The sequence below is a fragment of the Bos mutus genome, chromosome 18, assembly GCF_027580195.1.
Source record: "Bos mutus isolate GX-2022 chromosome 18, NWIPB_WYAK_1.1, whole genome shotgun sequence".
In the NCBI taxonomy this organism is placed as follows: Eukaryota; Metazoa; Chordata; class Mammalia; order Artiodactyla; family Bovidae; genus Bos; species Bos mutus.
This window is the reverse complement of record NC_091634.1, coordinates 13,197,294-13,211,907: the sequence shown is the minus strand read 5'-3', so window position 1 is coordinate 13,211,907 and position 14,614 is coordinate 13,197,294. Positions and strand designations below refer to the sequence as shown.

Sequence of the window (14,614 nt, the reverse complement as noted above, 5' to 3'; positions counted from 1 at the left end):
ACCCCTTATTCTACCCCCAACATAGAACAATCACATCACAGCGCTTGTTTCCTTCTTTTTTTTGTCCAGATTTGGAGTCTAAGTATTTCACCAAGAAGTTATTTCCAGAAAAGGATATTTGTGGAATATATTTGTTTCAGTTGCAGACAGTGGACGAAAGTCAAGCTTCTATCCATGAGGACACCATTTTCAGAAGTGATTTGCAGTGTAAACATGAGTTTGAGAGACAAGAAGGAAATCAAATGAGATGTGCTAGTCAAATGATAACCCAAAAACGTATAGCTCTTCCTCTACATGAGAAAATTCATGCTATAGAGAAATCATATGAATGTAAGGAATGTAGGAAGGCTTTTAGACAACAGTCAGTTGTCATACAACAACCAGTATGAATTCTGGTGAGAGACCCTATAAATGCAAGGAATGTGGGAGAGCCTTTTGTCGTGTGGGGGACCTTAGAGTACATCAGACAATTCATGCTGGGGAGAGACCCCATGAATGTAACAATTGTGGGAAGACCTTTAGGCTTCATTATCACCTTACTGAACATCAGAGAATACATTCTGGTGTGAAACCCTATGAGTGCAAAGAATGTGGGAAGGCCTTTAGTCGTGTTTGAGACCTTAGAGTACATCAGACAATTCATGCTGGGAAGAAACCTTATGAATGTAAGGAATGTGGGAAGACCTGTAGACTTCATTATCAGCTTACTGAACATCAAAAATTCATACTGGTGAGAGGCCTTATGAATGTAAAATTTGTGGAAAGACCTTTAGGGTACAACGACATATTAGTCAACATCAGAAAATTCATACTGGTGTAAAACCTTATAAATGTAATGACTGTGGGAAGGCCTTCAGTCATGGTTCATACCTTGTTCAACATCAGAAAATTCATACTGGTGACAAACCCTATGAATGTAAAGATTGTGATAAGTCCTTTAGTTTTCATGCAGAACTTATTCGACATCATAGAATTCATACTAGTGAGAAACCCTACGAATGTAAAGAATGTGGAAAAACCTTTTGTCTCCAAACAGAACTGACTCGGCATTGTAGAATTCATACTGGAGAGAAACCCTATGAATGTAAGGACTGTGGGAAGGCCTTTATTTGTGGCTATCAGCTGACTTTACATCTGAGGGTTCATACTGGTGAGATTCCCTATGAATGTAAGGAATGTGGGAAAACCTTCAGTAGTCTCTATCATCTTACTCAACATCACAGAATTCATACTGGTGAGAAACCCTATGGATGTAAAGAATGTGGGAAGGCCTTTCGCCTTCAAGCAGAACTTACCAGACATCACAGAATTCATACTTGTGAAAAACCCTATGAATGCAAGGAATGTGGGAAGGCCTTTATTCATAGCAGTCAACTTATTTCACACCAGCGAATTCACACCAATGACAACACCTACGAGTGCAAAGAATGTGGAAAGATTTTCAGTCGTCGCTACAATCTTACTCAACATTATAAAATTCATACCGGTGAAAAACCCTATGTATGTAAAGAATGTGGAAAGGCCTTTCGCTTTCAAACAGAACTCACTCAGCATCACAGAATTCATACTGGTGAAAAGCCCTATAAATGTCAGGAATGTGGGAAAGCCTTTATCCATAGCAATCATCTTACTCAACATCAGAGAATTCATACTGGTGAGAAACCTTATGAATGTAACGAATGTGGGAAGACCTTTAGTCGGCACTATCATCTTACTCAACATCACAGAATCCACACTGGGGAGAAACCCTACATATGCGACAAATGTGGGAATGCTTTTATTTGTAGTTATCAACTTACCTTACATCAAAGAATTCACACTGGTGAGATTCCATATGAATGTAAGGAATGTGGAAAGGCCTTTAGTCGCCAGTATCATCTTACTCAACATTTTAGACTTCATACTGGTGAGAAACCTTATGGGTGTAAAGAATGTGGGGGTGCCTTCCGTCTTCAAGCAGAACTTACTCGACATCACACAATTCATACCGGTGAAAAACCCTATAAATGTAAAGAATGTGGGAAAGCCTTTAGTGTTAAATCAGAACTTACACGACATCACAGAATTCATACTGGCGAAAAACCCTATAAATGTAAAGAATGTGGGAAGGCTTTTATTCGTAGTGATCAACTCACTTTACATCAGAGAAATCACCTTAGTGAGGAATCGCTATGCATAATGTAAAGAGGATATTGATTGGTTGCTAAGTTGTGTCTGACTCTTTTGTGACCCCCATGGACTAGCCTGCCAGGCTCCTCTGTCCATGAGATTTCTCAGGTAAGAATACTGGAGTGGGTTGCCATTTGCTCTCCAGGGGATCTTCCTGACCCACGACTCCTGCATTGCAAGTGGATTCTTTACCATCTGAGCTACCAGGGAAGTCCCTACAGAGGATACAGTGACCTTTAGAAAATGCTTTTTATAACAACAGAGAATTCATAATTAAAAATTTTACTTGTTAGGGAACATGTGGTAATCCCCTTTGCTTCATGCTTAAAAGTTAACAGAAATAGTTTTATACTACATATATTGATTTAAAGAGCTGAATGAATTAAAGCATCACCCAGTCTTGGTTAACTGTAGAGAATGATACTGCTGCAGTGCATCTCAAATCAAGATGAAGGATACCACCTCCCCACAAAAATTGTTGTTGACCAGTACTTTTAAAAGGCACAATGACATTGGATTACCAGATAAATAAAACTGAAAGAAAAACAAACATACAAAACGAAAGCCCCCAATTTATTTTACTACTTTAAAAAATATATTTATTTTTGGTTGTGGTGGATCTTCATTGTTGCATGAGGGCTTTCTCTAGTTGCAGCAAGAGGGGGCTACTCTTTGTAGTTTTGGTGCATGGGCTTCTCATTGCAGTGACTTCTCTTCTTACAGAGCATGGGCTGTAGTTGTGGCACATAGGCTTAGTTATCCCACAGCATGTGGAATCTTCCTGGACCAGAATTGAACCCATGTACCCTGCATTGGCTTATGGATTCTTAACTGCTAGACCACCAGGGAAGTTCCCCCAATTTTTGTTATTGGATTTAACAGACATAAATTGGCCCTGTCATCTTTCTGTGAATAACTCTATAAATATTTGCTCTCAGTGTCTGTACCTTAACTCATTGCAGACCAGAAGCAAACAATCTGTGGACCAGCATAAGTACACGGACCACACTTTATACAGCATTACAACAGAAAAGAATTCTGTTAATATGACAGATGTGGGAGAAGACTTTAGCCATGGCAAATTTTTACTAGAGTTCTCATAATTCCATTGCTGCCTGTGTGGTATTGGCAAGGTGCTCTTCCCCTCTGTGCCTCAGTTTTAAAGTGGTGATTATAGTACCTACCTAAAAATACTGGCAACCCACTCCAGTACTCTTGCCTGGAAAATCCCATGGACTGAGGAGCCTGGTGGGCTGCAGTCCATGAGGTTGCTAAGAGTCAGACACGACTGAGCGACTTCACTTTCACTTTTCACTTTCATGCGTTGGAGAAGGAAATGGCAACCCACTCCAGTGTTCTTGCCTGGAGAATCCCAGGGATGGGGGAGCCTGGTGGGCTGACGTCTATGGGGTTGCACAGAGTCGGACGCGACTGAAGCAACTTAGCAGCAATAATACTTTTCTAAGGATGAAATTTTAATTTTAAAAGAACTTTAGAAGAGAATGTGTTCAATAATTATTACTTTCAGTGATATTAGTAAATTCATGTGAGAGGAAGACCCTGTGAATATAAGGAATTTTTAAAAACTCCACTGATTTTCATTTTGTTTACTTAAATAATTAATTATGGATAAAGTCTAGTAAAATAAACTTTCACTTCTAAAATTAAGAAGTCATTTCCAAAAACTAATGTGAGAAAGAAATCTCTAGAGTTGATAAATGTGGAGATTATGAGAGAAAGCTTTTGAAGAATCTGGGAGTGCTGTAATGCTTTTTCTTTTATAATCCATAAAGCAGACATGTTACTGTCTGCTTTTTCTGCTCCAAATTCATGATAAATTAGAAACTAACAATGAAAAGACCACTGTCTATTTGGAAAAATAAAAGAAAAATGCAGTGAATAATATAATGGCCTCTCTAGAATCAATGATTGTTAATATGTTCTCTTATTTGATTTGCTTTGTATAATTTTTGACATTTTTTTTACTGTAGTGTCTGAGTATAAATACAGACATTAGACATCATGGAGCTTCCCTGGTGGCTCAGACAGTAAAGAACCTTCCTGCAATGCAGGAGATCCAGATTCAATCTCTGGGTTGGGGATCCCTTGGAGAAGGGAATTGCAACCCACTCCAGTATTCTTGCCAGGAGAATTCCATGGACAGAGGAGCCTGGTGGGTCACAGTCCACCTGGTCGTAAAGAGTTGAACTTGACTGAGTGAATAAGCATGCATATAGCCATCATAACATTTCACCTCTCTATGTATCATGCAACTCCTAAGAAAAAAGACTGCCTCCTACTCAATCACTATGTAACTTCACACTGAAGGAGATTAACAATAGTACCATATCTGTAATACTACAGATAGATAACCAGTGCCTTAAGCCAACATATCTAAAAGAATGTCTCTGGAAATAGTAGTATTTAATGGTACTGGGGAAATGTTCTGTGGTCACTTATGAACGTCTAAATAATAAACCCCTTCTAAGAAAAAAATGCTCAGTATCATACAATAAAAGACTTGAGAGGCCTACAATAAAGAAAATTTGCTTAGCTTTGTTTATCCTATTGTTTCTTAAACTTTACTAAGGAAGTCTCATTCACAACACCTAATATCTTCAGGATGTGAACCCACATGTAATGAGAGTCAGTTCCTAGGCAGGTTGATAAGGAGTCTAGGGGTCCCCAAGGAGAGAGGGGTCTGGAATTCTCAAGGAGGAAGAAAGGACAAACTTTTTTTCTTTCTCCACATTCCTTAGGATTGTATAACAATAATGTATCCTGCCTAAGGACAGTCTTTGGATTCAACCTTCTGTTATCTTAAAATGTTCATTATGGGAGTAGACCTGGTCTTTACAAGGATGTATTTTGCCTGAGGACAGTGTTATCTTAAAATGTAAATTATGGGAGTAGGTCTGATGAGGTATTTACAACCTCCAGATATTCTTTGGATTATATAACCTCATTGTTAACATTAGCAAGCGGGTACTCTTTCTACCCACTTCTGATGCCTATGTCAGAAGCTTTCTCTATCTCCTTTATACTTTAATAAAACTTTATTACACAAAAGCTCTGAGCGATCAAGCCTCGTCTCTGGCCCCGGATTGAATTCTTCTCCTCCGGGGGCCAAGAATCCCGGTGTCTTCGCGTGATTCAACAACAACCTTTCAATAACTGAAGAAGAGTGACCCTCAAGATGGACAGTCCAGATAACCACGGCAAGTGCTTACCTATGTTGAGAAAGGAAATGCATGGTGTGTTTCTCTGTTGCTCATATCTTCCTCTGCAGTCAACTGCTTGTGCTTTAAATGTAGGGCTGATACTTTCTACAAAATTAAACACTTATTTGATCTAGTTTTTTATATGGACATATCGTGATGTATTTAAACCTCTTATTTTTTAGTGTTTAGGTTTAACAATTTTTCAGTTTCAGATATATCCTTGTCTGTGACCACTGGTTTGTGTGAACTGGAATTTCTTTAATTGTACACATGGAAAAGTAGAACTGTTGGTACATTATATATTCTTTCACTTACGTTAGATATTGCTAAATTGATCATAGATTAAATACACTTCCAATTCTACTAGATATTGTCTAGTTGTTCTCTTAGACTCCTATTGAGTTTTCCTACAGCTTCATATTAGGTATAAGCTTTACTAAATGTTTTGATAAATTTCAATTTCAGTTGATCACTTTTCAAATGTGTTTCTCAGCCAGTCATTATTTCTTTACTTTGAATTTCCTGTTCTTAACTTTCTCCATTATTGTTGTTCTGTTGTTTGTTTTCTAATAGGCTTGAATGGTATTCTGGATACTTCATTTGCAATCATTTTCTCCTATCTTAAATATAGCATTAGTTATCTATCTACTGAACACTTATCCCATTTTTATGAGACAGATTTCTAAGTTATAAATTGTATAATCTGTATAATAATAAATTTTATTTTCTAATATTTATACTTATTACGTTACTTTTCTTCTTATGATAGACTCTTCAGAACAAAGTTGAGTATTATGGTAATCAGTTCAGTTCAGTTCAGTCACTCAGTCGTGTCTGACTCTTCGACTCCATGAATCACAGCACGCCAGGCCTCCCTGTCCATCACTAACTCCCGGAGTTCACTCAAACTCATGTCCATTGAGTCAGTGATGCTATCCAGCCATCTCATCCTCTGTCATCCCCTTCTCCTCCTGCCCCCAATCCCTCCCAGCATCAGGGTCTTTTCCAATGAGTCAACTCTTCGCATGAGGTGGCCAGAGTATTGGAGTTTCAGCTTTAGCATCAGTCCTCCCAATGAACACCCAGGACTGATCTCCTTTAGGATGGACTGCAGTCATCAATTTCTCTGAATTTAGAAATGTCCCAGTACTTAATCATTTACTATAATGTTCACTCTATTTGGAGATAAATTCTCCTTGTTGCGTCTAAATAATTTCCTTCAATATTTGTAGGGGACCATAAATTTCCTTCAGTATTTGTAGGGGACCAGAGAATACCTCGGAGAAGGCAATGGCACCCTACTCCAGTACTCTTGCCTGGAAAATCCCATGGGCGGAGGAGCCTGGTAGGCTGCAGTCCATGGGGTTGCTGAGGGTCGGACACGACTGAACGACTTCACTTTCACTTTTCACTTTCCTGCATTGAAGAAGGAAATGGCAACCCACTCCAGTGTTCTTGCCTGGAGAATCCCAGGGACCGGGGAGCGTGGTGGCTGCCGTCTATGGGGTCACACAGAGTCGGACACGACTGAAGTGACTTAGCAGCAGAGAATACCTACTTTGTTTGCTAGTGACTGCTGAATTTTGTCCAAGACCATTTTGTTATCTATTGATAAAATCTTGTGTTTTTCACCTTAAATTTATTGATGTATTGATTTGTTTCTATCTGTTTCTTGATGTAAGTTTATTGGTGCCTTGATTTGTTTTTATTTAAAATTAAATTTTAAATAATTCTTGTAATAACTGATTTTTTTCATACTGCTGAAGTTCATTTGGTAATATATTATTTAGAATGTTTCCATCTATAATCATATGTGAGGCAGTATTATAGTTTTCTTTTTCTTTGATAAGATTTTAGATTTGTAATTAACTGTTCTTTAAAAACTATAAACAATCTGTCTATAAAATATGAATTTTTATATACTGAATACATATTTGATATCCTTGCCATAAATTCAGTTAGATCTAGAAGGTTTTTTTTTTTTAAATAAATTCAGTTCAGTTCAGTTCAGTCACTCAGTTGTGTCCAACTCTTCATGATCTCATGGACTGCAGTACACCAGGCCTCCCTGTCCATCACCAACTCCCATAGCCTACTCAAACTCATGTCCATTGTGCCAGTGATGCCATCCAACCATCTCATCCTCTGTCGTCCCCCTCTCCTCCCGCCTTCAATCTTTCCCAGCATCAGGGTCTTTTCCAGTAACTCAGGGTCTTTTCCTGATTTCTTTGCATCAGGTGGCCAAACTATTGGAGTTTCAGCTTCAGCATCAGTCCTTCCAATGAATATTCAGGACTGATTTCCTTTAGGATTGACTGGTTGGATCTCCTTGCAGTCCAGGGGACTCTCAAGAGTCTTCTCCACCACCACAATTCTAAAGCATCAATTCTTCAGCCCTCAGCTTTCTTTATAGTCCAACTCTCCCATCCATACATGACCACTGGAAAAACCATAGCCTTGACTAGATGGACCTTTGTTGGTAAAGTAATGTCTCTGCTTGTTAATATACTTTCTATGTTGGTCATAGCTTTTCTTCCAAGGAGCAAGAGTCTTTTAATTTCATTGCTGCAGTCACCGTCTGCAGTGATTTTGGAGCCCAATAAAATAAAGTCTGTCACTGTTTCCATTGTTTCCCCATCTATTTGCCATGAAGTGATGGGACCGGATGCCATGATCTTTGTTTTCTGAATGTTGAGCTTTAAGCCAACTTTTCAGTCTCCTCTTTCACTTTCATCAAGAGGCTCTTTAGTTCTTCTTCAATTTCTGCTATAAAGGTGTTGTAATCTGCATATCTGAGGTTACTGATATTTCTCCCAGCAATCTTGATTCCAGCTTGTGCTTCATCCAGCCCAGCGTTCTGCATGATGTCCTCTGCATACAAGTTAAATAAGGAAGGTGACAATATATAGCCTTGATGTACTCCTTTCCTGATTTAGAACCAGTCTGTTGTTCCACGTCCAATTCTAACTGTTGCTTCTTGACCTGCATACAGATTTCTCAGGAGGCAGCTAAGGTGGTCTGGTATTCCCATCTCTTTCAGAATTTTCCACAGTTTGTCATGATCCACACAGTCAAAGGTTTTGGCATAGTCAATAAAGCAAAAGTAGATGTTTTTCTGGAACTCTCTTGCTTTTTTGATGATCCACTGGATGTTGGCAATTTGATCTCTGGTTCCTCTGCCTTTCCTAAATCCAGCTTGAACATCTGGAAGTTCATAGTTCACGTACTGTTGAAGCTTGGCTTGGAGGATTTTGAGCATTACTTTGCTAGAGTGTGAGATGAGCGCAACTGTGTGGTAGTTTGAACATTCTTTGGCATTGCCTTTCTTTGGGATTGGAATGAAAATGGACCTTTTCCAGTTCTGTGGCCACTGCTGAGTTCTCTACTGGCATTTTGAGTGCAGCACTTTCACAGCATCATCTTTTAGGATTTGAAATAGCTCAACTGGAATTCCATCACCTCCACTAGCTTTGTTCATAGTATGCTTCCTAAGGCCCACTTGACTTCACATTCCAGGATGTCTGGCTCTAGGTGAGTGATCACACCATCATAGTCATCTGGATCATAAAGATATTTTTTGTATAGTTCTTCTGTGTATTCTTGACACTTCTTCTTAATATCTTCTGCTTCTGTTAGGTCCATACCATTTCTGTCCTTTATTGTGCCCATCTTTGCATGAAATGTTCCCTTGGTATCTCTAATTTTCTTGAAGAGATCTCTGGTCTTTCCCATTCTATTGTTTTCCTCTATTTCTTTGCACTGATCACTGAGGAAGGCTTTCTTATCTCTCCTTGCTAGTCTTTGGAACTCTGCATTCAAATGGGTATATCTTTCCTTTTCTCCTTTGCCTTTTGCTTCTCTTCTTTTCTCAGCTATCTGTAAGGCCTCATCAGACAACCATTTTGCCTTTTTGCATTTTTTTCTTGGGGATGATCTTGATCACTGCCTCCTGTACAATGTCACGAACCTCCATCCATAGTTCTTCGGGCACTCTGTCTATCAAATCTAATCCCTTGAATCTATTTGTCACTTCCACTGAATAATCATAAGGGATTTGATTTAGGTCATACCTGAATGGTCTAATGGTTTTCCCTATTTTCTTCCATTTAAGTCTGAATTTGGCAATAAGGAGTTCATGATCTGAGCCACAGTCAGCTCCTGATTTTGTTTTTGCTGACTGTATAGAGCTTCTCTATCTTTGGCTGCAAAGAATATAATCAGTCTGATTTTGGTATTAACCATCTGGTGATGTCCATGTGTAAAGTCTTCTCTTGTGAAGTTGAAAGAGGGTATTTGCTATGACCAGCGTGTTCTTTTGACAAAACTCTGTTAGCCTTTGACCTGCTTCATTTTGTGCTACAAGGCCAAATTTACCTATAACTCCAAGTATCTCTTGACTTCCTACTTTTGCATTCCAGTCCCCTATAATGAAGAGGACATCTTTTTTGGGTGTTAATTCTAGAAGGTTTTGTCAGTCTTCATAGAACTGTTCAACTTCAGCTTCTTCAGCATTACTGGTTGGGGCATAGATATGGATTACTGTGATATTGAATGGTTTGCCTTGGAAATGAACAGAGATCATTCTGTCATTTTTGAGATTGCATCCAAGTACTGCCTTTTGGGTTCTTTTGTTGATTATGATGGCTACACCATTTCTTCTAAGGGATTTTTGCCCACAGTAGTAGATATAATGGTCATCTGAGTTAAATTCACCCATTCCAGTCCATTTTAGTTCACTGATTTCTAAAATGTCGATGTTCACTCTTACCATCTCCTGTTTGACCACTTCCAATCGAAACGCTGGGCTGGAAGAAACACAAGCTGGAATCAAGATTGCTGGGAGAAATATCAATAGCCTCAGATATGCAGATGACACCACCCTTATGGCAGAAAGTGAAGAGGAACTAAAAAGCCTCTTGATGAAAGAGGAGAGTGAAGAAGTTGGCTTACAGCTCAACATTCAGAAAACGAAGATCATGGCATCCAGTCCCATCACTTCATGGCAAATAGATGGGGAAACAGTGGAAACAGTGTCAGACTTTATTTTTGGGGGCTCCAAAATCACTGCAGATGGTGACTGCAGCCATGAAATTAAAAGACGCTTACTCCTTGGAAGGAAAGTTATGACCAACCTAGATAGCATGTTCAAAAGCAGAGACATTACTTTGCCAACAAAGGTCCATCTAGTCAAGGCTATGGTTTTTCCAGTGGTCATGTATGGATGTGAGAGTTGGACTGTGAAGAAAGCTGAGCACTGAAGAATTGATGCTTTTGAACTGTGGTGTTGGAAAAGACTCCTGAGAGTCCCTTGGACTGCAAAGAGATCCAACCAGTCCATTCTAAAGGAGATCAGCCCTGGGTGTTCTTTGGACGGACTGATGCTAAAGCTGAAACTCCAGTGCTTTGGCCACCTCATGCGAAGAGTTGACTCATTGGAAAAGACTCTGATGCTGGGAGGGATTGGGGGCAGGAGGAGAAGGGGACGACAGAGGATGAGATGGCTGGATGGCATCCCTGACTCGATGGATGTGAGTTTGAGTGAACTCCGGGAGTTGGTGATGGACAGGGAGGCCTGGTATGCTGCGATTCATGGGGTCACAAAGAGTCGGACACGACTGAGTGACTGAACTGAACTGACTGAATCTGCCTTGATTCATGGACCTAATATTCCAGGTTCCTATGTAATATTGCTCTTTACAGCATTGGACTTTACTTCCATCACCCGTCACATCCACAACTAGGTGTTATTTTTGCTTTGGCTCCATCCCTTCATTCCTCTGGAGTTATTTCTCCACTGATCTCTTGTAGCATATTGGGCACCTACTGACCTGGGGAGTTCCTCTTTCAGTGTCCTATCTTTTTGCCTTTTCATACTATTCATGGGGCTCTCAAGGCAAGAATACTGAAGTGGTTTGCCATTCCCTTCTCCAGTGGACCACATTTTGTCAGAACTCTCTGCCATGACACGTCCATCTTGGGTGGCCCTACGTGGCATGGCTCATACTTTCATTGAGCTAGACAAGGCTGTGGTCCATGTGATCAGTTTGGTTAGTTTTCGTGATTGTGGTTTTCATTCTGTCTACCCTCTGCTGGATAAGTTACTTAGAGTTTTCTATAAACACAGTTGAGACATGTATGAAGTTCATTTTTCATTTTCATTTCCCTTTGTTTCCTTCACTTCCCTTATTGCACAGGTTAGGAAGATGACAAAAACAGAAAGATATCCCATGTTCTTGGATTGAAAGAATCAATATTGTTAAAATTGACTATACTACCCAAGATAATCTACACATTCAATGTAATCCCAATCAAATTACCAATGGCTTTTTTCACAGAACTGGAACCAAAAAATTTTTAATTTGTATGGACACCCAAAAAACCTTGATTAGTCAAAGCAATCTTGAGACAAAAAAAACAGAGCTGGGGGAATGAGGTTCTCTGACTTCAGGCTATACTACAAAGGTACAATAATTAAGAGTATGATACTGGCATAAAAATAGACATATCAATCAATGGAACAGGAGAGAAAGCCCAGAGATAAACCCATGCATCTATGGTCACCTAAATGACAAAGGAGGTAAGAATATATTGGACTATATTAATATAATGGAGAAAAGCCTCTTCGATAAGTGGTGCTGGGATAACTGGATGGCTATATGTAAAAGAATGAAATTAGAATACCATCTAACACCATATACAAAAATAAACTCAGAATGGGACAAAAACCTAAATGTAAGACTGGACACTATAAACTCTTAGAGGAAAACACAGGGAAAACACTCTGACATAAACAACAGCAAGATCTTTTCTGATCCACCTCTTAGGATAATGAAAATGAAAACAACAACAACAAAAATAAACAGGACCTAATTAAACTTAAAAGCAAAGGAAACCATAAATAAGATGAAAAGAAAACCCTCAAAATGGTAGAAAATGTTTGCAAACGAAGCAACGGACAATGGATTAATCTCTAAAATATACAGACAGATCATGGAATTCAATATCAAAAAAACAAACAACCCAATCAAAAAATGGGTGGGAGACCTAAATAGACATCTCTCCAAAGAAGACATACAGATGGCCAAGAGGCACGTGAAAAGATGCTCAGCATCACAAATTATTAGAGAAATGCACATCAAAACTACAATGAGGTATTACTCATACCAACTGGAATGGCCATCATCCAAAAACCCTACAAACAATAAATGCTGGAGAGGGTGTGAGAAAAGGGAACCCTCTCGCCCTGTTGGTGGGAATGCAAACTGATACAGCTACTGTGGAGAACAGCGTGGAGGTTCCTTAAAAAACTAAAACTAGAACTACCTTATGACCCAGCAATCCCACTTCTGGGCACATACCCTGGGAAAACCATAATTCAAAAGGGCACGTGTACCACAATATTCACTGAAGAACTGTCTACAGTGGCCAAGACGTGGAAACAACGTGAATGTCCAATGACAGATGAATGGATAAAGAAGACGTGGTGCGTCTATTACACCGTGGAATATTAGCCATAAAAAGGAATGAAACCGGGTCATTCGTAGAAATGTGGATGAACCTGAGTCTGTCATACAGAGAGAAGTAAGTCAGAAAGAGAAAAACAAATATATATTAACGCATATATGCAGAATCCAGAAAAAATGGTACAGACGAACCTATTTGCAGGGCAGGAATAGAGACACGAATGTAGAGAACAGACTTGTGGACACGGCAGGCAAAGGGGAAGGTGTGATGAACTGAGAGAATAGTTTTGACACATACACACGATCACGTGTGAAACAGACAGCTAGCGGGAAGCTGCCGTATAACACAGAGCTCAGCTTGCTGCTCTGTGATGACCGAGAGGGCGGTGAAGGACAGGCGAGGTGGGAGGGAGACTCAGAAGGGAGGGGATATACGTATGCTTAGAGCTGATTGATTTTGTTTTACAGCAGAAACTAACACAACATTGTAAAGCAACTATCCTCCAATTTAATTAATTTTCAAAAGAAGGAGATCTGGTAATTAGGACTCTGCACTTCCATAGCAAGTGGACGCAGGTTTGATCCTTGGCCGGGGAAGTGAGATCCCACATGCCCCCAGGGTGCCCACCTGCAAAAAAAAAAATTTTTTTTTAATCACACCTTTTGAAGTTGCAAGAGCTGGTGCTGGTGAGGACGGGATGCTGCTACCTCTAGCGGTTACTGTGGGGAGGGGGTGGGGGCGGCGGTGGACGGCCATCAGGGTATGAACGCTGGATGTGAAGTAGGAAGGAGTGAAGACAAAGTGGAACCTGGCTGGGGTCTCGCAACCTCCAAGTTCTACAACTTGAGTGACTGAGGAAGTTGGCACCCTGCCGTGGACAGCACACACAGCTGGCCTAGCACTAGGAGGAGCTGAAGGAGGGCACCTGGCATGAGCCAGCAGGGCGAGCCAGCAGATGATCAGCAACGTGGAGCACTGCCCTTCAGAACATATGGCACTACTTCTCTTCCAACTTGTAAATATGGCACAAACGTGCCCCTGACCAAGCCTAACAGGAAACCATTCCGGAAGGGAGCTCTTGGAACCATGGTCTAACTTAGCTAAATTGATATGGTATAAAACCAAGCACAATTGGGACTCCCCTTGGCGGTCCCGTGGCTAAGCCTGCAAGCCGGCAATTCAGGGGCCCCGGGTTCCATCCCTGGTCAGGGAATTAGATCCCACATGCCACAGCTAGGAGTCTGAATGCAACTAAATTGATCCCACCTGTGCAATGCAACTATCAAAGATCCCGTGTGCTGCAACTAAGACCTGGTGCAGCCATTAACTATACATATATTTTAAATAATAGTAAAATAAAAATAGCGGCTTCCCTCATTGGTAAAGAATTCGCCTGCCAATGCAGGAGACATGGGTTCAATCCCTGACCCAGGAAGATTACACACGCTCAGGAGCAACTAAGCCTGTGCACCACAACTGTTGAGCCTAAACTCTAGAGCCCAGGAGCTGCAACTACTGAGCCCATGCTCTGCAACAAGAGAAGTCGCTGTGGTGAGAAGCCCGTGACGAGAGTAACTTCCCCAGCTGCAACGAGAGAAAAAGCCTGAGCAAGCAGCCAAAAATAAAATAAATAAAACAATGGAAGCATGGAAGCTCTGGGTACGCCTCACAGACACATACTTTACACCACATGTATCTTCCATATCTTCCAGTTGCATTCACTATAATAAACTGCTACTGTAAGAATAGGGGGGAATATA

At 40.3% G+C, this 14,614-nt stretch overlaps 1 protein-coding gene across 1 annotated transcript; it reads left to right on the top strand.

The window, feature by feature from the left end:
- Positions 1–247: 247 nt before the first annotated feature.
- Positions 248–6,025, top strand: LOC102273863 (zinc finger protein 546). Its single transcript, XM_070387701.1, is given in 2 exon segments — positions 248–719; positions 722–6,025. Coding segments are annotated over 2 exon segments (1,797 nt in total). The 5' UTR covers positions 248–385; the 3' UTR covers positions 2,185–6,025.
- Positions 6,026–14,614: the final 8,589 nt, after the last annotated feature.